Source organism: Chaetodon trifascialis, chromosome 8, assembly GCF_039877785.1.
Source record: "Chaetodon trifascialis isolate fChaTrf1 chromosome 8, fChaTrf1.hap1, whole genome shotgun sequence".
Lineage (NCBI taxonomy): Eukaryota > Metazoa > Chordata > Actinopteri > Chaetodontiformes > Chaetodontidae > Chaetodon > Chaetodon trifascialis.
The window spans coordinates 15,036,298-15,061,371 of NC_092063.1; the positions used below are offsets into that span (position 1 = coordinate 15,036,298).

General features: G+C 41.4%; 1 protein-coding gene across 1 annotated transcript in view; it reads right to left on the reverse strand.

Moving 5' to 3' along the window:
* Positions 1-8,318, reverse strand: part of sema3bl (sema domain, immunoglobulin domain (Ig), short basic domain, secreted, (semaphorin) 3bl) — a 62,020-nt gene extending 53,702 nt beyond the window's left edge. The window contains exon 1 of the mRNA XM_070968272.1: positions 7,963-8,318. Coding sequence (XP_070824373.1) covers positions 7,963-8,068 — 106 coding nt within the window. The 5' untranslated portion in view covers positions 8,069-8,318. The remainder of the gene's footprint in view (positions 1-7,962) is intronic.
* Positions 8,319-25,074: the final 16,756 nt, after the last annotated feature.

Here is a 25,074-nt window from a genome sequence, read left to right on the forward strand (position 1 = left end):
CAGGACTTGAACCCCCCTTGGTCAATGTCCAATGCTGTGATTTGTAACGCTCATGTTAAAACAACGGCCATTGCTGTGGACACTGGGGTTGGTTTTGGCTGGCCTCTTGACATGCACACATGAACACACACACGCACGCACACAAACACACACGCACACATCTATTCTTTAAGACGGACATGCTCGTCAAACAAGATTGAATAGACATGAAGACACAAAGGACAGGGGTACTGGATACTCCTGCTATGTGAGACACTGACACACACATCTCCCATAACTCCTGTGGGTAAGTGGAGTACTTGGTAATCTACATGACAGATGGTCAAAGCCACATTGTTGGGACTTGAACCCTCAACCTTTGCTTCTCAAAGGGACCAGTGTCTTTCAGCCTTCAGGTTAGCCTCTCTCTTCCTTTTATCCATCTATCTGTCATTCTTCCATCTCCCTCATCTGTCTCTCGACCCTTTCCTGTCTTCTCCTCTCCTCATTTTCTTTGCCCCTCTCTGTCTTTTTTGTCATCCATTTATCTCTCTCCACCACGGTACCATGACCTCTTTTTATCTGGCCTACTCTGGTATTTCCATCTCTGTCTAATTCCGTCTAGTTTCCTCCCTTTCTTTTACATTCACCCTTTTGTGGATCCCTCATTTGTTGCCTCTCCACATCCGCAGATCTTTCATTCATCCCTCTCTTTATTCTCTGTCCTCTTCTCACTCCGTTCTTTGACATTCATTGATGTTTCCCTCTCTTTCGTGGACATTCATCTTTCAGCCCGTTGTTTCATGCCAGCATTAGGGGCACATGTTTTAATTCACAGTGCAGTTCTGGTTCAGGCATTTGGGTCTTATAGAGGCCTGTGTGCACTGACCTTTGAGGGCTATCAATGCAGCGTTTATCTTAACATATTTTGCAGCTAAGCCAAGCCTTTTGAATCCAGCGAGGGTTTATCCTTGGACTTTAAGGGATGTGGTGAGTGTTAGATTTATCTCCCAGGGGTCGCTAATAGGCATTTATACAGGGGCAGTCCAGCCTCATTCATTCTTGTACAATTTCTTTTTTCATAGTTTAGCTATATCTTATAGATGTACCATTTGTTATACCTTACCAAAAGCAAAGAAACGTGCATTTTCTGCATACATGTTTTCTGTGGCCACTCAAAAATACCTTTAGTTCTCGAACATTTTCTGTCATATGTATATTAAATAAAAGGTAACAAATAATGTCTCCATCTCCCTGATAACAAATCAACAACAACAACAACAACAACAACAATAATGTGATTTCTGGTGTCAAAGAAACCTGCTTCTGCTTTATGTTGTAACTGTTCCAGGTTAATTTCAAATCTGCTCTGCCAAGAAATGAGCCTCAGCCTCACCTATAATGTCATTTCCTTCATAAATGGCTTCATTAAACAAGAGAAACAGTAGGAACACTCAGCACTGGAGTTATTCTTCATTGGCATGACAAGTTGTGATTCTGTCCCCACCAGCAGAAATCATTTTCAGCCACAGAGTTTATAAATGATTTCTTCTGCAAACATTTTTTTTTTTTATCTTGGACCTCCTCGGGGCTTTCTGATGTGTGAATTCTCTCTTTTGAGTCTTTCTTTCTTTCTCTTTTCTTCACTTTTTTTTGGTCATTGTGTTATTTTTGCTTCTTCCTAAAGCATGCATGCACCTTTTCTGTCCTCACAGCTTTCTCTCCATCCGTGCCCTCTGATCTGATCCCTGTTTGTTCCAGTCCTTTTTTCAGCTCCACGTCTCCCACACACTGACTGATTCTCTCTCCCTTGTCTCTGATTCCTCCATCTATGTGTTGTCTGTGATCCAGCGAGATCGCCGTCACATGAAAGATGCTGCTGACATGACAGACAAGCCAACACCTTCACACACACAGATGTCTACATACAATCACACACAGTTAGTTTCAAACACACACACACACAAATTCCACACCCACACACATGCTTTACAGCTTAAAAATGCCTCCACACTAACACTTCAGCGCACACAGATATCTATATCCAGCATACTCAGAGCGCCTTTCTCCTTTCTGTCTGACACACACACTCGTTCTTCACCCCTCACATCATGCCGCGGTGTCAGAAACATGTAGTGTGTTTCCTCTGTCAGCAGGTCTACATACCAGACAGAAAACCTCTCTACGGTGTCGCTTTAGCTTCCAAACTAAATATGGGTGATTTTCAAAGACAGGACAAAGCACCTTTGTCCTGCTTTCATATGTTATATGTTGGCTATCATATATATAAAAAACACAAAGTTTAAAAAACAGTCTTACTATATCTGTGCACCACATATGACAATAAAAATGTTATTTCTAAAAATGAAAGTCCTTCTTATAGTCCAGTCACTGAACGTAAGTTTTGGTTGTGACCTTATAATCAAAACACATTACTGAGCTAGTGACATGTACAGTCAATATGTTGAGCTTCTGAGCGGTGAAAGCTGCATGTTTAATGCACTGCTCATAGCTCAGCTTTGTGTGTGTGTGTGTGTGTGTGTGTGTGTGTGTGTGTGTGTGTGTGTGTGTGTGTGTGTGTGTGTGTGTGTGTGTGTGTGTGTGTGTGTGGGAGTGTCAGTCCATAACCTCAGCCATGCTGTTTATCACTGTTAACATTAGCTCATCTGCCCAAATATCTTGTTAAGCTCTGAACATGTACACACACAGACCTCCAGAATTACACAACACTTTCAGGTATGCTGGGTGTACCTTGCTGAGTCACTGAATAATGCGTTTATTATGAATTATTGAGCACCTGTAGCCATCACACAGCAGCAGGAATGATGTGAGCGTCTCAGATCAATGGACATGAATGGACACTTTCACGCATGTGGAACAGCAGCAGTATAAATTCATTCAATATTCATAAGGGACTACACAGAGTTATTGGGGCGCTTATGGTGACTGAATCTTATATTTCTAGAAAAAAAAAGCTGCAGTCAGCTTCCTCCAAATGCTCCATCTTCCTCGTATAATCCAGAGACGTACAGGTGAGTTAATTGCTGACTCTAAATAGCCTGTGGGCATGAATGCTTGACCGTCTCTGTGTCATGCCTCTGATTGACTGGTGGGTGACCTGTCCAGGGTGTACCCCACCTCTCTGCCCCACCTTAGCACTCTACAGGGAAAGCTAATGGATGGATGGATGAATGGATAAAGTATCAATGAGTCAATGACATTTTTTTAATGTGACTACATATGGCATATATGCAGGATATTGTCGTGGTTCTTAGTTGCTTACAGCCATCCATTGCAATCATGGAACGTACACCTTGCTGCGTATTATCCCTTATATAATACACTCCACCATGATGTACACATCGCTTTGTAACAAAAGCAGATTTTACAGCTGAATGCAATAAAGGACTGTTCTTATCATTTCATCTTTTTTTCTCTTTTATTAAAGTATTTGGACTATTGTTCATGTAACTGTAAACTTAAAGAATTGGCTATAGAGCCTGCAGGCTAAAGACCCCCTTGACCCAAAGTTAAGAATTTACACAAACATTTGAAATTTAAACACATGTCAACCATTACTAAAACACTAAAACCTCTAAAACCCTCTCCTCTTTCCAATATTTCTTAGAGCTGAAGTTATACACATCCTTGTAAAAAATACATGTGTCTGACAGGCCAGTTGGCCTGGAGAGTAAACTTTTACGTTTCTCTCTTTTGTTTCCTCATTTTCTCTCCTTTGCTGGGTTTTAGATCGGTCCAGAGGCTTGGGAGCACATAAACTGAACTTGGAAAAAGCAGGCGAGAGGAAGATTGCAATGAACAAGCTATTACATGGAGCAGGGAAGGAATGATGGCTACAGCATGGAAAGAAAGATGAAAAAGAATGGACAAAGAAAGGAAAAGAGCTGAGAGATGAAAGGATGGGAGTCGCCCTACATTCGAGCTGCTCCGGAGCCTCCAACAGACTCCCAGTGACAGATTACCCCGCTCCGCCTAAGAACAACTAACACCCGTCTGTATGTATGCATGTGGGCAACGCCGACTGAGAAAACAAACTCATTAATTCACAGGCTGTAAGCGAAAACAAACAGGGCCCTTCACTCTAAGAGCTAATGCAATCTGATTAAAATAGGACGTTGATGTGTGTATTGGTGTTTTCAAGTGCCCCCCTGCCTTTGGAGAGACAAAGTGAATATTGTATTAGACAGAGTGTGAGGGTCTGAAGTCAGTCACAAACAGACACAGGGAATTCAAATGAATAAATGAAGCAGGCCGACTGAAGGGAGAGGAAGACAAATGAAAGACATAGACAGAGAGAGAAAGGCAGAGAGAGATGCATGATGGGAGCTTGGTATAGATGCTTGGCAGAGAGCTGGGAGTCCAGCCAACCACACACACACACACACACACACACACACACACACACACACACACACACACACACACACACACACACACCCAAACCTCAACGCCTCAATGTCACCTCATAAGACACACACATGAACACACACACACACAGGCATTCTCACTTCTTTTGTTGAGAGTTCGAATTGCAAATTAGATTTTAAAAAATGATGAACTAAGATTTACTCTATACATATTAATGTTAAAATATAAACACAACATCCCATGACACTGGAAAGGATTCAGGAGGGAGAGAAATAAATGAATAAATAAGGACTGATTTGGTTGTTTGTAGGTCAAAGGCAGTCTAAGTTTTTTAACATCTAAGTTATATTTAACACTTAAACAGCATTTACATGTATTTGGGACCACACTGAAACAGCCATTTAAACGCTGTTGAAAGGAAATTTATTTGAGAAATAGATGTCTAAAAAAAGACTCACTCTTCATCTAAACTTAGCCCAGTTTTAATAGAGCTATTTTACCTGCAAATCACTAAATCAGTGCTGACTGGGATATCGGAAGTAAAAATAAAGTACAAGTACTTAACTAGTTTTGAGGTAAAAATGGCCTCCTTCCTGCTTGAACTTCTACCCACTAATTGATTGAAATGAGATAATGACAGCTTTTCCTGTTGCTAAATTACCTCAACATCCTCCTGAGAATACAAACACCCTCTGGGCTCTCTGGGTAATAATGAGAGAGGAAGAGACGCACAAACAGAGGCGAAAGACAGAAGAGTGAGAAATTTAAGAGTGAGAAGATGAGACACATGGAGACGGATGGAATGATTTACCGTTGAAAGGCAAAAGACGAAAAGAGAGACTTGAGTCAAGGGGTAAATTATGTAAAACAGGGCTAACTGTGGGGTCAAATGTGAGGTCACTGAGACAGGAAGTGAGAAACTGGTCGGTCACTAATGAGAATCTTATAGGCAGAGTTTCTTCCCACACTCCTCGTAACACATTTTTGGATGGTAAGTAAGGAAGAAAAACTATTTCTAGACCAAAGTGAAAATTGATATGTGTAATATTTTTAAAAAGTGGCTTTACGTGGGTAAAATGCAGTGACTCACACTGCTGGGCACTGCTTGTTCCTCTCCTTGTGTTCGCCCAAGGCATCACTTTGTTTGCTCAAAAGCAGAGCTTCCCCACACTCTGCATCCACTCCTCAAATGTGTAGCAAGATTTTCTACATGTCATCTCGTAAAGACCCAACATATAATTCAAGAAAGTCTATGATATGGCAGTGTTCCTACCTCTAAAATTATTTCACGTGCAGCTCATCAAAACCTACCAAAATCCACTGAATTGTCTGGAATAAAGTGGAGCAATGAACACTGACTCTCAAGACCTCATACAGCCACAAAACTTAAACATCACATCTGGATGATGAAATACAAAGTTTGTCACATTTTGTCATGCCCTATTGACTTTGTTCGACAATGCGATAATGTAACTGCAATGAGGCACCTCACTGCAGGCCGCGATGTTTATTACCATTACATCCCACAAAGCAAAAGCGCTGCAGTAAATGTGATAAACAGTATGCTAACAATTTTGCAATTCAGCCCAGAAGTGAGGCTTCAAATGTTACATTTGTTCTGTCAGCGGTGCAAGAGGAAAGAAAGGCCACAGAGTCAAACAAATTAAAAGGGCTAATTCCCATGGCAGCATGAACATACTCCAGGAAATTTCACAGCAATCTACCCATTATGAGATATTGTTTGTGCAAAGTTTGTCGTTCGGCCTGAAGGGCGCAGGAGGAAAGCTCATGGAGTGTTACAAAAAGAGGAAAGAAGAAGGGAGAGAGCATGAATGTGTGAGGTTTCATGATGGCTTTTCCATTGATTTTTGATATTCCTGCTGCACATGTGGAAATTTTGGCCTCATGGTGTCATTAGAGAAAAGGTCAGAGGTTACCAAAAAAAAAGTAAATGTTCAGATGTTTGCTATTTCTTCATTCATCTGCATTCCTTTATCTTCAGTTTCCATACAGCCTAAAAATGTCTTCAAAAATCCCTTTTCAGAAGTTCTCTCTCATTTCTTTATCAGTCTGTGTGTGTGTGTGTGTGTGTGTGGGTGTGTGCGCGTGCGCTTGTGTGTGTGTTTGAGTCTCTCTTTCTCTCTCTCTCTCTCTCTCTCTCTCTCTCTCTCTCTCTCTCTCTCTCTCTCTCTCTCCTGGGCAGTGTTTCCAGTCCAGCCAACAGGAAGACCAGTACACTCAGATGGTGACTTTTCTCCTGAAAACATGGAGCTGAACGGGAGGAAATCCTGTGTGATATCTATCGCTGATGATGATTGCAGACCCACTCCGGCCTGAGTGAGACGTAACAATGAGCAAGATACGGCATCAACACAGTCCACAGCACTTAAACAAACACACTCACACATACACACACACACACACACACACACACACACACACACACACACACACACACACACACACACACACACACACACACACACCAGGTCCTTTTCTGTCATATTATCAATAAAGCTAAGTGAGTCACAGTGCACAGATTCAAGTGGGGGAGGACAGAGGACATGGTATGTGAACATGGCCAAAGATGCTGTATGTGGCAATTTTATAATTTTGATAAAACATCTGTCTGAAACTATTTCAGCATTCAGCATGTGAGCAGCGAAGATCATGTAATCAGCCAATAAAGTCAGTTTCATCACACTGCTATTCAGGGTGTGACAGCAGAAAACTTTTTGAGCGTTTGAAGGGTTAAAGGTCAGGCTGTTATTTAGGTTTGTAGAGTCTGAACCTTACAGACAAAGTTACAACTAATACAAACAGTGCATCATGTACGTGTGTATTTGTACTATTTTTTAGAGACCTGTGCTGTTTTTACGTATTTTACATCTAATGGATAAACGATGGATGAGTAACATCCTTCCTGGGTGTTTCGTTGCGGTTGCCGTTCCTCATAAACTTTTCTAATGAGCCGATCGCGCCGCGGTGTATCCCACCGCAGACCGGTGAACCTCAGCCAAAACCTCCTCTGGCTGGACACCCCGCCTGCACTGCGGAGTGGTCTCAACCTGGAAACCAGCAAATTAACGCATGTGTGCCTCCTGAAAGACATAAACCCCCAAAACAGTAGCCAAAACAGCGACCTGGATTTAATGCCTCCAGCTCGGACCACCGCGAAGAGAATACGTGGTTTGAGATGAATGCACAAATAAAGAAAGGCTCGTAAGCTTCGTTAACATCAGGGAAAGGGCCGGAAATATTTGTATTCATATTATAATCACACACAAGTAGATAAATAAAAAAAAAAATAAAAAAAATGTTGTGAAGAGAAGGAGTGAAGACCCGAAATATTTAATCCGAGGTGGTCAAGATCACCAATTAATGCCACCTGTAGGCACGCGCAAGCACAGATTAATAAAGTGAGAGACAGCATATCTGAACATAGATAGATAGATAGATAGATAGATAGATAGATAGATAGATAGATAGATAGATAGATAGATAGATAGATAGATAGATAGATAGATAGATAGATAGATAGATAGATAGATAGATAGATAGATAGATAGATAGATAGATAGATCACTTAATTACCTTTGTATGACAGTCTCAGCCGCGGTACATTCAGCTTGGTCGCTGAGACAGTGGCGACGAGAAGCGCAACAAGAATCATGCTGAAGAAAGGTGTAAATTCCTTCATTCTGTTGAGGAAATGTCCTCCGGCTTTCACCTGGTAATTTCTAAATGTGTTCACTCAAACAGAATATTCCAGGGGGATTTAGGGGAAAAAACTGGTAGGCCCCCCTTCTTACGATGCCAACATCTGCGTTTTCAGGTAGCTCTCCTGGTGCGTAAAAGGCTCTGTGACCGAGCAGCGGAGTGACTGCCGCTCTGGCCGGACTGATGAGGTGACTCCGCCGAGGCTGAGGCTCCCTCAGTTCACTTCGAACAACTGCCCAACAGAAGTCTGAGAGAGAGAGAGAGAGAGAGAGAGAGAGAGAGAGAGAGAGAGAGAGAGAGAGAGAGAGAGAGAGACACCACGCCTTTACAGCGGAGAGAGATAGAGAGAGCAGTAGCGCTCTGAGAGACCTGCCCCTCCTTTAAGCACAACAGATTCTCTCCAAGTTAGGCGCACTTGGAGGCACGCTCTTAGATGTGAGTCATAACACCGTTGCATTAGTAACATACATGTAGGTATGAGGAACAGACCCTCAAAAGAAAGGATACACCTTAACATCCCTCTGACCCTATTTATCGTTTATAAGCAGCACACACCTAATCCCATAAGAAAGAGGTATGTAACACAGTAAATAAGCAGACATAAGGACATTTTAAGTTTTTATCCATAAACTTAAAAATGTTGTCAACTGCATGTTTGAACACTTCAAAATACTTTAAATCATCGTACAACCGCAATATATTGCGTTTTAGATCATTAATTAAATATTTGTATACTGCTTACGTGCTAAATGGAAAGGAATCATCGTATTGTTTCCAAGAAGATCAGCTCTCAAAAGACGATCTGAACAATACAAAAAGTATGAATTTGATGGTGTTGATGGGTTCAAGGTAAACTCAAAACAAACTGTAGAAAACTCAAAAGGAAATAAAGTTTTAGATTTCTAAATGTGGCTAAAGACTCAGCTCTGCTGCACAGTTGTCAGTTACCAACAAACACAAACAAAATTTGGTATTTTGGGTGTACTGGCACTTTAAGTCATAGCCATAGACCTGGAAGAGCACTGAGGAAGACTTGCCACCAGCTGACTTTTTCAATATAATGAAGACATCATGAAGGGCTATAAGTGGATGAAATACCACAGACAAAACTAATCAGAAACAACATGCATCTCCACATTTCTCTCTGCTGCTGAGCCCTGTGCATGCTTGGCCTTTCTTAACCCCTTCAGTACCAATGGGACGTGTTCAGTAGCTTAATTAAGTTGTGGGGTACCTTCTCAACGCCCCCTCCCGCGTGCATCTATTCACCAGCAAGCCTACATGTGAACACAGGGGTCACGGCAGGGCGAGGGAGAGCCATTCAAGGTGTCAGTGTTACTGCAACCCAGAGTCTTTTGGGAGCACTTGTTTGTACCAGGAAAGAGGCTCCCGAACATGTTTCATATCGACTGTGAGGCAGAGAGACGAGCGCTAAAGTGTGAGGAGGAATGCTGCCTGCTTGAGGTGATGGTGTGTCTCGTAGCTGTGCTGAGGGCTTGAGGAGGGGGTCCTGTGTGCACCTTAAGTTCTGGTTTTAGCGAGGAACTTGTCAGTTCCCAGCAGATCAGTGGAGTGACAGGAAGTGAGTCGTGCTGTCAGCAGTATCAGTTTGATTTCCCCTCCTGGCTTTGGTCACATCATTGCAAGGCCCACAATTAGGAGATATCCTCGCATGAATACTCTGTAATAAGGCGTCTTATTAATGGAAACATAATAAAAGTTAATGTTTTGGTTATATCTCAGATAAAGGAAATGCCAACAAAACCTCAAATATGTAATTGGAAATTTGTGTTTTCTCTCTGCAATAACAGAGACATCTAACAATACCATAATGGAAATGTTTTCTTATCAGCCTGCATCATATTGATTATTGGTATATAAATATAATAGATTTATTCTATCTAATTATGACATGAAGTTTTTAGAAGATTAAAGAGAAAATAATTGAAATAATTTTGTTTATTACTGCAGACAAAAGAGACCACAGTGCTGACAATGTGGAGCCTTGATACCACTGGAATCTCATTCCAGTGGTATCAAGCTTCTTCAGATTAAGATTATGTTTCGAGTAAACACTGATGCTTACTGATGAAATAAAGATGTTGCTACTTTTCCTTGTCTTCAGGCGCATGGTTTTTGTATCTCTTAGAGGACAAACATGTTTGAAAGGATTTTCCATCTGCAGTTCTCTGGTTTCATTACGTATCATTGCCAGAAACTCTGAAATAAGATCTGTGTTTACTCCATAAAGCAATACAGCGGATTTCTAACAAAATCAGATCCAGTGAAACATAATGTAAAATGTCATGTGGAGTCCAGTAGAGGCTGTCAGTGACGGTGTTGTGATTGTCCATGCTTTGTCTAATAGTGTGTCATTAATTCAATGCTACACATGGTGTTTTAAAGGTACATTAAGTTATCACCATGTTACCTGAGTAACCGCTAACTTTTGCTCACTATACTCTTTGCTTAAGCTACCATTGGCTGTAGCTTCTAGCTGCTGTTAGCTCAGTTAGCCGTGCAGCTAGTGGCCCCATTAGCTGAGTGGAGTCTGCTCCTACCATTAGCTCAGGGCACCGTGACATTGTTGGTGTTTACACTGCAGGTATTGGCACCGGGCTTAGCAGCCTCTCAGTGAACAGAGCCGCCAACACCGAAGGTTTGTGTTGTGGTGATTAGTGTCTCCAATCAGGACTCTGACTCTGGGGACGATGAGGACATGGCAGGCCATGACAGGAGAGCGGTGAGCCAACAGAGCAGCGGGAGGAAGGTCAGTCATCACCTGCGCATCACCACATATCTAACAGACGAGAGTTGATGGTTTTTGTAGCAGTGGAAAAACAAGATGGTTTTGGTGAGTTTTATTTTGTGTCTGTCCTTTGGGTCCTTTCCCCTGCTGCCTCATACAAACCCTGTGACATTAACAAAGTGATTAGGTGAAGACCTGCAGATACTTACTCCAGCTGGTTGAACGTCAGCCACTCATTACTAAGTGCCATCTTTGTTTAGTGTCATAGCAGAAAAATCTCTGTTGGTACCAGCTATTTAAATGTATGACATTGCACAATAAATGTCATCTGTGTTGAATTTATTCCGCTTACATGTTTATTATATATGCATAAACCACACCACATGTGACTTTTTGCTGTCTCTCTGTCGTAAAAAGCATTGATCAAGTATGTTGGAACAGAAAAAGCATAATTGTTGATTTTTGTTCTAAGTGATTTGAAGCATGGGATCATTTCCAAAAACTTTACAAGTGCGTGTTGTTTGCAACATGGAAAAACATTGCAAATTAAGTGTGCAATCACATTTTATGCCGATAACAGTAAATCTACATTGCTTACGCTAATAAATTCAAAAGAGAATTAAGGTTTTAATCAAAAGCAAACAACACGCCAAATGATTTCACAAGTTAGTGACCACCTATGATTGAAGCTTCCCTGATTGGTGTTTTTGTTGGAGTGAAGCGCTCTCAGCCCTCAGTGACTCATGATTGGACAACACTTGAATCTTTGTGAAGGACAAACAGACGTGGGAAAGCAGTAGAAGAGGCCGCAGGCAGTGGGAGTGTTCAAGAGCCGAATCAATTAATTTGTAAAAATGCTGGCCACCTTACCCTCCTTGTGGCTGAGTGCTCCCCACATTGTGCTGGAAACTGGAAATGACCTGAGAGAGAAAACGTCTCTTTAACCGCAGGTTTGTAAGAGGAACATGAGGAGCTGGGCTGATTAAACAAAATGAATTTCCTTTGCTCTGTTTTAGTCTTCCTTTCTCTAACGACATTCCTCAACGTCATTACTAATCACGAGCAAAACTCATATAGTGCTTGCTCTTAAAAATTCCACTAAGGATCATTTTGTGTCTCAGTCTCGCCATCCAAACTCTTAAACAATGTAATTCACTCTGAAAGGAACAGAACGCTTCTCAGAATTCCCTCTGTTTAAGAATTGCGGTGAATTGTCTGATTGAATTGTACCGTCTGAGTGAAGGACCTTCTGCGCGCCTCACAAGATACTCCCGGGGCTGAATTATGCTCTTCAGTCTGTCAGTGGCGATGAAACGTAAGACCACTTACCGGCATCTTGACATTGCGTCACTTTGACGAATCAGACTTGTCCTCCTTGAGTGGTGATTGGGAACGGCAGGGCAGAAGTTCATGAATTCACAATGTGGGAGGTAGGGCAGAAATAGCGGATGGAGAACAATTTTGTGGCACAAGGCAAGGAGACAGCTGGTGTTTGTGTATGCGCCTGAGGGTTCATAAATGTTTCATCTCTCGTGGCCATAAGAGTAGAAAACCAGATAATGGAGCTGACATGAGTAGAGACACAGTGAAGGACAAAGAGAAGTTAGCTCTCAGAAGCCATGAAACAGACAGGGGACAAAAGACCTTGTCCTCTCTGATTGGGTGGTTGTGGTTATTTACTGGTAGCAGTGTGGACCACTAAAGACCCAGTGTGTGTCCTGCTCAAAGAAAATTCAGTACAAATGTATCATTTTGGAAGGTAACTACATCAAATGGAGAACTATGGGACTCTGCATGCAACATATTTCACACTTTTGAGTGCAGAATTTAAAGTTCTGTTTCACTGAAAATATGATTTTCCTTCTTATTCGTGCAGTTGAAGGTTTGAGCTTCACTGTCAAGAATGATGTATGACCAGAGTTCGACACTAGCCTGTTTTCATGTTCGTCTGTTGAAAGGAGAAAGTTTCTCTGCGCTCACTGAAAATCAAATTTTAAAGAGGCGGGCCTACGAGCAGGATTTGTGTCATCACAAATAGTTTGGAAGCCAATCCTGGGCTAATATTCAACTCACACAAGTGTGGTGTTGAAACCTGAAGCCTCCAGTGCACAGATGCTGAGGATGGACTTTTCAGTTAAGTAAGAGATATCTCCTGTGAAGCAGTTAAACTTTAGAAATGACACATATTTGCATAATCATAGGTTCAGGAGATTTTTATTTTTTTAAAGAGGGAGTTGAGTAATTTTAAGGATTTTAAGAAAATAGTAGAACGTTATGTTGAAAAACCTCTATCAGAAACACGTTATTTATCAAAGCACAGTGTTTTATATGCATCTGAAAACATGTCTGGAAATGGTCCCCTTGAATTTTATTATCTGAGATTCTCTTGACCGAGCTGCTGTAACAGGCCTTTTTCACATGACTGCCTTCTTTTCAAGTTTCGTGGTCCGTCATGACAGTGTGACAGTGAGTCACCATGCACAATACCAGGACACTGAAGCAGCTAAATGAAAGTCAGCCATCAGTCATTTTATTATTTGCACTTGTGACATGTCAAAATGTCTTCAGAGAAAAGGGCCTATTATATCCTCATTAGGTGAGATGACTAGTGGGTGCAAAGGGACCCAACACAGGAAACAGCAATCTGTTTCTTTGTGGAGTTCAGTCTGTTCAGTTCCTGTTTTACATGTGTGAGAAAATCCCTGAAATGTTTGTGTGGCACATGTATGGAATTGGGCACAAGTCTACTCCCACATAAGGTTTTCAGTTAAGTTTTTACAGTTCCAAACTGAAGTCACGCATTGCTTTGGTCCGTCTTTTGGTTCCAGCCAAATGTTTTTAAAAAGGACAGCTGACTTGAAACAAGTCACACGCATTGCATAAGGGGCACTTTAGCAAGAATGAACAGCAATCAAAGAGAGAGCCCTCTCCATCGACTGCAAAGAATAAATCAATTGAGATACTTCTGCAACAGCTGCTGCCTCTGTGAGCAGGGGATTGTACTGACCCAGTTTCCACACAGCCGAACACGTTTGGCCACGTACTCGGAGACGCAGTAGTCAGTCTTAGAATGTGTGTTGTTGTTTTTATGGTTTATGTTTGTTTGTTTGTGATTTTTTTAATGTTGCTGTTGTTTGTGTCAGTGATTATTTTCACCCAAATACCAAATGCATACGTGGAGAGCCGCTCTGACGTTATTTCACTGGATGTGTTGGGTCAAGCATGTGTGACGATACCGATAATTTAAACATAATTTGCTTGTGTTCTCCTTATTATTTTCCTAATTTCATTTGGCCCATATCACATTGCTGGAAAAGGTCATCTTGAAATTATGCATTCCTTAAGTGAGCCAGCTAGCTGAGTGAACAGCTGTTTGGATGAGATAGAACAGGAAAGCTAAGACGCCAACAATTATTCCTTCTTTAAATATTCCAGCACAGTTTATGTTGCCAGTGCACATACTGCATGTGTAGGTAAAGTTACACAGCAGAAGGACGAGCGACCTCCATCACTTTCCTCCCTGGATTATTTGGCTTTTCAGAAACTTTATATGCTGTTAGGGATGGGTCATAAAATTTAAGAAATCCCACCACAAACTCAGCTGTAATAATTCTCTCCTCCATCCTCCAAGTTGAGGAAATCAAACAAGAAGTCATAACTTTGTCCAAGAAAGAACTGAAAACTGTTTAAAGTCTCCATATGCTACAGTTACCACCACTGCAATAATTAGCACAGTTAACTCGAACACTTTCTCCGCGCTGGTGCAGCGGGACTATAGAGTGTCACCGTCAGCTGGTTGGTGCACCATTTTGGTCCAGAGTGAAGTATCTCCACAAGTATGAACTGGTTTAAAATGAAATAAGGAACACACCAACAACTTGACAGCTCCTTACAAATGAAGCCTAAATGTCTTGATTGCCCCCTGGTGACTGGCTGCAGTATAGCGATATTCAAAGGGAATATCAGGGCTGGAATTTGGTGAAATAAACAATTTTATGTCAGAAAAAAAAAAAAAAAAAAAAAAAAACTAATGCAAATCACCCACAGTAAGAAAAGAGATAATATGTATTGGGGGGGTCCGCCCACAATATATATAATGGCTCTGAAAGGTAGGCAAGACAGAGTGGGAGAAGTGAGAATTCAAAGAAAAGGGAGGAAATGGGCTGAGGAGGAAGAAAGGATGAGAGAGTGGGAAGAGAGAGAGAGAGCAGGTAAGGGAGGAAAAGGGGAATGATGAATAAGTAATGGAAAAGGACAACGGATGAGACAGGAGGGAGTAAGATAATAAGGTAAGGGAGGAAAGGTAAAAAGGAAAAAAACTACAAGGAGAGAATGAAAAAGGAGAGGAGGGAGTGGGGGGAGGAATGCATGCAGGTACATACAGACACACGCTCAGACGTTTGGTGTTTAACACATGTGGCCTCCAGTAAAAGGGGACATTTTAATTTGGTTTTTGGACCTTTATGCGCCCCAAGTCTCAATGCAGACTGATTAGCCTGACCTTAGCAGTGAACTCAGAGACACACGCAGGACTCCTGCATGTCCTGATTAAGCTGCGACCCTGGTGCCACTGACCACTGGACACTAAACACTCCCAGACCAGGATAAAACACAGCTGATGGAGTGAAGAGACCACATGGGGACTTCCATTGTGCAGCAAAAGGAAAAAAACTGAAGCTGTGGAACTGCATGAGGAAGTCATTTAAAGCTCCTGGTTCCACTCAGACTGGGCGTAATTTCAGTTCACAACAGCAGGATTCAAAAGTTTGCCACTATAACGACAAATTTGACCTTTGATTCACTTATGCAGCGTAATTTACTGGCGCACCATCTTTGTTGCCACTTAGTTTCATTTGAATTTGAGTTGGTTAATAATACACACTTAAATGATTTTATCCTTATTCCTCAATGTGTTTTTCCTCTCTTTCAGTTTTTTTCTAATTTTTTCTGAATCTACTAAAAAAAGTAAATAAAATGCAATTCATAAAAAATATGAAACACTTTAACTGGTTTGTTTCCAGCCTGTATTTTCTCTGGAAAAGCCCGGGTGTGAGTGTGAGTGTGATCATTTTCATACAGATTTCACCACAGTGGACGCTTCCCATGTGTACATTATGGGCTGCTGCATTTCTGCTGTTGCTCAACATCTTAGAATAAATGTCTGGAAAATCCTCTGCAGTTGTAAATGAAATATTTTCTGCTTATAGACACCAATTCACAGAGCAAGAATTTGGCATAATGCTGCATTGTGTTTTATAAAAATAATGGGAGATTATTATATTATTCTCTGCTCTTTAATGTCTGTTTATTGCCAGCAGATGCTAAATTTCTAAAGCATACATGCCTTGTGACTCCTGTACTCTCTCCTCATTGCACAACTGAAAGACTGTTAACTTCCTCTCCCCCTTTGTTCTCAGAGATGATTATCTCTATTTAATTTATAATTTACTCCAGAAACCAAGTGGGTTGTGTCCTGTGGTGGGAGGAACAAAGTCAGGTCTGAAAAGACAAACAACATCTTTATTCTGCTGCCAAACACCTACACACTGACAAACACACGCACATATGTTGGAAGAGTGTCTTGTCCGTTACATCAACCTTATGCATTTAACCACAGCCAACACAAAGGGCATCAATACAAGAATTAGCAAACACACGCACACACAGATAGCTTTATGCTCAGTTTAAATCCCAATTGTGCAACCTCTCCTGTCTTCACCCTCCCCTCCCTCATCTAAATCATCCACCTCTCGCTCCTCTCCCCCGCAGTGAGCACTCAGCTGGTTTCCAGTTGAAGGTAAAAACAGCCCGAGAGGAGAAAAACTACCAGCGACTTCATTATCAACAGAAATGCCAACATAAATCGCCTCAGTATCTCACTGGGATAAGCTCTTCTGTACCTAGCATTCCTCGCTGTAGCACACAAGAATATAAACTGTATTCCCAGAGCACATTGTATATTCATTATGCGTGACAGTGACTGATAACAGAATTATTGCAGCAAAGTGATTAATGCAGTCCCTTATTAAATATTGTGTAGTAATAATTAGCCAAACAGTCTTTCATAACTTTGGCATGGCTTCAGCTCTTCAATATTGTAAAACTCTTGCAGTGTTCAAGTGTTTTTTCGACTAGTTATCACTCTTTTGAATTCAGACCACAGCTGCTGCTGCTGCTGCTGCTGTTCACAGGGTCAAACACATTGTTTGCTGTATTTTCTTTTCACCTCTATCTGATTCCAGTCTTTTCTGTCACTTATCTCTGTTTACCATCAGCTGAAACCAACTGGATTTAACCAATAATCATTAAATTAAAACAAACAGCTGGTCGTGTGCGTCCACTCTGTGAAGACAAAGTGATGATTGTTGTGTTGTTCCTACAGCACGCCGAGGTCATGGCCCTGCACTAAAGGTTACAGTCCCTTAATGTGGTGCATCAGTAAGATGGTGTCATTAATGCCAACACACACACACCACGCACACACAGACATTGGCCATGGTCTGTGACCTCTTGACCTGCCGATCAGGGTGCCAGACGCTTATTTGTTGATCTCCTCCATCCTTAAAGACATCCATCATCACTGTCAGAGCGAAGGAGGAGAGTGTGTGTGTGCGTGTGTGTGTGTGTGTGTGTGTGTGTGTGTGTGTGTGTGTGTGTGTGTGTGTGTGTGTGTGTGTGTGTGTGTTATTGTGACTGTAGCATCATGGGTGCTGAGTGAAATGCTGTGTGTCAATATTTAGCTCTAATAAAATTTAAGAGGTGACATGGGTGGTCTTTGTGTGTGTGTGTGTGTGTGTGTGTGTGTGTGTGTGTGTGTGTGTGTGTGTGTGTGTGTGTGTGTGTGTGTGTGTGTGTGTGTGTGTGTGTGTGTGTGAATAATTTGAGTGTTAGACCTTAGAGAGAAGAAATCTCTGGACTGTTAGAGGGTCAAGATTTAGGATTAAAATTCTGTTCGTGGTAACCTTTAGGTAAGGGTTGGGTTATAGTTGTGGTGGTTTAGAGGTTAAAGAATGCATTAATGTGTATGTGTATATAAGATAACTGCACATATGTCTTAATTTCATTTAGCGGTGTTACTTTAACAACTCCCCTGCAGACAGCTCACACACATACACACATAAACAGTGCACACACTCCCAAAAGACTCAACACACACTCCTCACAAAATTTTATCTCTCCCTGAAGATTAACTGAAACATGCTGGAGGAGCAAAAAACAAAAAGAAACACGTGTCGTGTTTGAATAAAACGGTACTTTTGGCCACTCCAAAGACCGTAGTGTACTTGTGTGTTGAATTTAGCATTTTAATCATAAGAGTCAGTTTCTGCTGTATATTCCACCAACTAGGTTCATCTGCTTCAGTTATTTTTCCTACATTTCACAAAATGACTTACAACAGCCCCCAGAACCCAGCTGACAGTTTTACGAGCAGGTGGAGCAAAGAGTGGAATAGTGGTGTAAGAGTTTATGCTGTTGATTTCTGCCTGTATGATTGATCCTGATCTATGCCAAAGTCCCAGAAGAGGCCCTCAACTTTGATTCTAAGTCTGATTCTTACTGTGTGTGTGATAGACCCACAGATTTAGATTCAGACCAGCTTAGATAAGCAACGCACGACCACTGAAAGACTGAAAATCAAACCTTAACTACTCAGATGTTTTCAATGATGCCTTCATCAGGGTGGCATTTGATGTTGGTTCTGGTTTCACATACAGCTGGTTAATTAGTCATGCGACTAATACAGTCACTTCAATAATAACAATATTAAAACCATACAAATTGTGAAAAGTACAAAGCAAAGTGTCTTTATTCCCATAAATCCCTCAATTCACAAACATATTTAAGGGCATGTTTTTCAAAACACGCCCTTTCTAGACCAGCTGATCTTACCCAACAAGAATCAGTTAAGTGCTGCAGAGGTTTGATCATTTTCTTGTGGCTGTGTTGGAAATATCTCCATGAATCTGTCAAAGTTTGGCCCCAACACAAATAAGTGAAGGGACATCAGCAGCAGCTGTATTAATGATAATTTTGTTCTTTAGCAAGCATGCTTGAACAATCCAAACATCACAGTCGGACCACATCTATTCATTTCTGTTATTAAAAGGACATTTCATTTTGGTGTTTTAAGTAATTGTATTTGTGTGTGATTTGTTAAACAGTCTGCTACCAACACTGCCTGTGCTGTTAATGAGCAGTGATGTCACCTGCTAGACTACTGGTGGATTTCCAGCTTGTCTGGAAGTCCCATATCCAAAACTAACAACTGAAGTGGATTGACTGGAATAACATTTTTCTAGCTTGCATTATCACATTTTTCAAAATCTAACTTGCACACAGTGAGGACACACTCCAGAGGCAAACTCACCGCCACAGGGTGCAGGCCAACTAAATCAAACTCGTTGAGCATATTGACAAATGAAAATATTCAATTTAGAACAAACTTTTCACATTCGATTACAGGAAAACCTAAAGTCAAATTTCTAATGTTTCTTTTCATATATATTATTTTGCCTACAGATGAGAAACACCAGCCCTGCTGCTGCTGCTGCTCCGCTCCAGGCTTTAAAGGTGGGCTGTTTAATGTCCCGTAACCCTCACCGCATAATGGTTTTCAAACCTCTGAAACAAGGAACAACAAGGTGCCACCTTAAAATTTATGAGACATTAAATTTCTTTCCATTAAATCTCAGTCAATCCATCATCATTACGGCTTATCAAAATAATCACCGAGCCTGTAAAACAACTTAACTGGTGTTTTGGCTGAGGCACAAGAAAGAGGTGTGTGTGTGTGTGTGTGTGTGTGTGTGTGTGTGTGTGTGTGTGTGTGTGTGTGTGTGTGTGTGTGTGTGTGTGTGTGTGTGTGTGTGTGTGTGTGCGAGTTTATGCATCTGTGTGTCACCCTCCGACTTTCTTCTTTCTTTCTTTCAGTTTAGGGAAAGAATAAATGACGTGTTTTCTGTGTTACTTTGTTCTTCGCCTATTCCCATCATCACAGGCTTTAACAGCTCTGTAATGTGTATGCGTGCGTGTGTGCGTGCGTGTGTGTGCGTGCGTCTGTGGGGTGGGGACATACTGTAGCATATGTTGTAACGAGTAATGATTTGAGCTGTTTGTTCTCCTTATCCATCTCTACTTCTTAACATTCCTCCACATAATTACATACATTCAGAGACAGAATTATGAAAGGAATCACTGCTTCAAATGAGATGAAACTTTCAGATTTCCTGCAGGGAAACTGGGCTGTTGCTGCAGCAGGTGAAATCAGATGGAAGTTGCATATTAATGAGAGCAGATAAAATGCAGGGTGACAGACAAATTATCTGAAATATACAGGAAAAACTTCAATACCTGCCTATGCAGGATGTTCAGAATTACAGCAGTAAATACATTCACGTTTGGTTGCATGCAGGTAAACAGTCCTGCAAAAGAGGCAGAACGCACTGGCCAAAGCGTAATCTTGGAACCCATCGGCAATCATCGGATGACAATTTAGACTTTTCTTTACCTCTTGTTTCATCATCTGTATTGGCATGCAGATTAAACTTGGATATCTATTATCTGGACCCAGATGTCAGGGCTTCACTGATGGCTTCTGAGATTGATGAGGAGGGGCACAGTTGTATTGGCACCCCTAAATTGCTTTATAAGGCAGAGTTTCATTCACAGAAAAAGAGACCTAAAAGAAAATTCTAAGTATGAAAAAGTTGATGAACGTCATAAAATCACTCACATGTAGCCCACCATTTAAGAATGAATGTGTTCTTAAGAGCAGTTTTGGCAGCACCAGTGTGCTTCACAACAGACGAAAAGATGCAGAAAAACAGAACAGAGAAATTTGATTGGGAGCATCATTCGGTTAAAGAAATGCTGTAGACTTTTCCAGAGCATGTACCGACATCAAATCATAACTTTATACAGTATTATAACTATCTTACTCCCTCTGAATCATCTGCTTCTTTACTTTTCATCTTCATCTGATGTGCAGGAGGTTTGTTCATTGGTTGGCACAGTATGAAATACAGGTCATTAAAGAGTAGTACCAGTCCTTGAAGGATAGCGTTACTGATGGTGAGCTAATGAAGAAAAAACACTCTCTTCGCGTTTCATGTTCCCACCCTCATCTGACTCCCTTCTTTTCCCAGGTCCAATCACTTAAAATGAAAGTCTCTATGCTTCACTGACACTCCATCGAGCGCCCCCGCATTTCCTCTACTCTTAAAAGCCAACATCGCCTTTCCCTGCGGACAGACCGAGCCAGCGGGCGCTACAGAGCACGACCAGTGGAGCCCGAGTCCAGCCCCCAGTGGTTTCTGCCTGGCAGATCACAGCTTCACTTCGCGCACTGAAGCTCAGCTCAGAGTCGTCATCTCGACACTTCCTGCCAAAATTTACTTGACGCTTTTTTTTACGACAGCAGAATCAGATCCTCTGTTGCCAACAGTACAGCAGCAACCAACAGTCAAAGCCACAGCACCCTGATCAAAGACATGTTTATGTTAATACTGTGTAAATGCAAAGTGTGACTTGTTTCCTCTTTTTCTGACAAAGGAGACTAAAACAAATCTCTTCATATCTCAGGGAAACTTAGCGTGACCTTGGCTTAACGCTTGCAATATTCTCCATCAAAAAAACTGACTGTGGCAGATATGTGACCACGAAGGAGTTCTGCATTTAGCTCTGATCACCATTGTGTGTTCATGCACTTATTTGACAGTCATGTAAAGAAGAGGCCAAGTCCACTACAGGCCAATGTGAACATTACTTTGGTTTATTTTCAGCGAGTTAGACCAGTTTTAGCATAACTTTGAGTACTTCTTGTTGAGAAATGTGTAGCTTTTATATCTGCTCCTACCACAGTTGGCAGCTCCCTCATCTGACTTGGAGTCAGATCCAGACTCACAGTGAGTGTTGGGACATGCATGTGCTGAGAACTCAGCGGTGGTTCAGTGTCTTGCCATCACTCTGATATTATTTGTCCGCAAGCGGTGTCAAAAGAAATCGAGTGAATATTGCTAAAAGCTGTGCAGTAAGGTTCAGGAGTCTCATTGGATATCAGCCATAATTAACTGAATGTTATGAATATATATTATAAGATACGATTGACTTTGCATCGCTTTGCCAAAGATGTTAACATTATGCTGCCTGATTCAGTTAGTCAGCAGGTATGAGGTGCTTTTCTATTTGGGCTTTGATTGTTTTCCTGTCTCTTGCTCTCTCTCTGTGTTCCACTTAGAATTTTACAACAAAACAAGTGAAAAAAGGATCTGAGACATGTAACCATGCAAACACAAGGCAACAGGGTTCAGGGAAATGTGGTCCTAATTTTGGGAAACTTTGATGTTATTCCACTGGTGTGACACAGAGGCTGACAAACTGTATCACTGTTGGCTTAATAATAAAATGTTGGCCTTTATGAACGTTACATCTTGCACTCTGAACTTCAGGGTCTTTTTCCACTCACCTGGCTCGCTCTCTCCGCTTTTTATGTGTGTTGTCTCCTTTTAATTTGCTAAAGCAATCTTTCTTTCTTTCTTCTTTGTGACTGCCAGCCTCTCTGTGACCCCATTCATCTCTCATTTCCCTCTGTCCTTTCATCTCAAGCTCTCCATCACTGATGTCTTCAGTATTTCCTTCCTTCCTCTCTCTGTTCCTCCTCTCCTCTCCTTGTTCTTTTATCTTCCCGCTTTCCTTTTTTTCCGTTCTTATTAGTCTGTCTCAATGTATTCCTCTTCCTCCATCTAACGTCCACCAGCTCTGTCTGTTTGCATACGCGCACACACTCGCACATAAAAACACACATTTATGGAAGCACTTCTGTCCCTTTCTTTCTAACATCACACTCGTAACATACATTTACGTGGCACATAAACTTGCACCTCAAAGTGCTGCTAAACTGCTTGACGGCAGCCACAGGAATTAATTACAGAGAGTCTATAGCAGCCTGGTATCCAACATATCTCTTTTCACAAGTCTGTCTCCAGCATTGCATATACTTAGTACTGTGTTTTATTTCTCTGTCAAAAAGATGAAAGTACACCAATAGCTGGAAACAAGTTGATAATTTTCCTATTTTTGTCCCATTTACCTAAAACTTCTGTTTTTGTTGGTATTTTGTCACATCCACTGTTTCTTTCCTTTACCTCCGATCTTTCTCTCTGTGTCCCGCTGTCTCTTCTAAACACCTGAACTAATCATTGCTCCACATGGTGCCAATCCATTGAAACATTCAGATACATTGCACCACTGTGTGTGTGTGTGTGTGTGTGTGTGTGTGTGTGTGTGTGTGTGTGTGTGTGTGTGTGTGTGTGTGTGTGTGTGTGTGTGTGTGTGTGTGTGTGTGTCAGACACACACACCCTGAACATGAGATGGTAAAAAAGAAATATACTCCCATTATGAGAACCTAAAAACTCAGTGATTTACAATAGGTGTCCAGTCCAATTACCTCTTCCATATCCTTAACTTTACTGCACCTCTCATTACACCTGAGAGACCTGTCACAAGGTTTATGGCTTGAGGTGAAGAGGGGCAGAGAGAGGAACAGCAGAGCAGAGAAACAGAGAGAAAAAAAATGAATGGAGGTAAAAACGGAGAATTGAGAGGAGGTGGAAAAGGACGGGCAGAGAAATGAAGGCAGAAAGGAGGCGTTAAAATGAAAAGGGGAGACAAGTGAGGTAAGGAACTGAGGAAAATTAGGAAAAATCCAGAGGAAGGAAATGTTGAGGCAGTGATGAAGGCGAGGACAACAGGGGATGGAAGAGGGATGTAACCAGCAGTATGAAGTGTGATTTTTCTTCTGCTGTCCAAGACACACAGAAAGACCGTTCGTGGCAAAGCTGCTGGTGAAGTAGAATTGACAGCTTATTCTGTTTGCTCTCTGAGACACTTTTAATGACTCTCCATTTGGTTGAATATGTAAAATTAAACTTAAGACCTGATATAAATGTGCAAATTTGAGGTAAAACTTCAATCCCCATTGAGCAGAGGGCTTCTGTTTCTGTGCAGAAGTGAGAGCACAGCGGGCTGAATACTAAAAATGTCTGAGAAGACTTTTATCCTGGACAGTTTATGATCAATCATCTTTTCATGTACTCATGCTTCCAGTTACTCCAACAGACTCCAACATTTCTGATTTCAGGAGTCATCTATGGCTTGTTCAAGGGTACAGCAAAAGTTGGTTGTCAAGCGGTGGTGTTTCTACACCAACACCCTTCCCCAGCTGCTTCCAAGCTTTCCATGTCCAACTTTCTGTTGCCCTGAGGATTCCTGCTGCCAAAGTCTGACAGAAGCTTAATGTGCAGCAACATAAATCAAGCAAAGCTGAATTACACCAAAGATGTTGAACCATTTTCTCTTTTCATGCTTGTTCATGTAAATGGTTGGAAAGTAGAAGTCATATCTGGGTTTCTTCATCAAAATGGAATATTGTTATTATTATTATTATTACCAACCTTTTGTCCACTTGTTAAATATTTCCTTGTGTCTCTTTTCCAGAATGACATTGAAGTAAAGGGGATATATCTACTGTTATCGTTCACTTTCAGTTTTATTTCTCCAGGCATTGATGATAATTTTTGCCTCCTTGTTGAAAAAACCATGAACTGGTGAACCGCGTAGAACCGGAAGCTACACAGCAATGGCGCGCCCAACGTGACCTGTTTGAGTCGGAGTTATGGAGGGCGATTTGGAGCGGTTCCTGCATATGGTGCAGTCTTTTTTGCTATGGCAGGCTCTAATAACGAGAGCCTTTAAAACCTTAATTGGTGCATAAACATGAATGAATGTGCTTTAATGGCTGGTTTTAACAAAATAAGCTTTACTGTTATTTTTGATGATGATGGTTTTACCCATCTAAACAGTGTGTGCTTTAATGAGCAGCTTTACCCACAAAAACATAAATGTGTTTTTAATGACAAGTTTTGACTGTATAAATACGGGTTTGTTTTTTTTGCGGTTCTGACACTTCTTCTGATCCTACCACTCCTGATGGAGTGCAGACCACCCCTTTAATCCCTTGCAGTATCCCCCACCTCACCTTTAAGTCTGTTTTTTATAGTACGACAAACATAACTCACAGCCCGGACGCTTAACATTTCTTCCTGTGAATGAAACCCATTTAGAAGGTCACATGGTGAAGTGAATGCTGTGGAGCTGAAGTGGAAGCTGTAGTTTATAGTCTATATGCACTCACATAAACACAGACATCAAACACACATGTAGACCCAAACCACTCTCC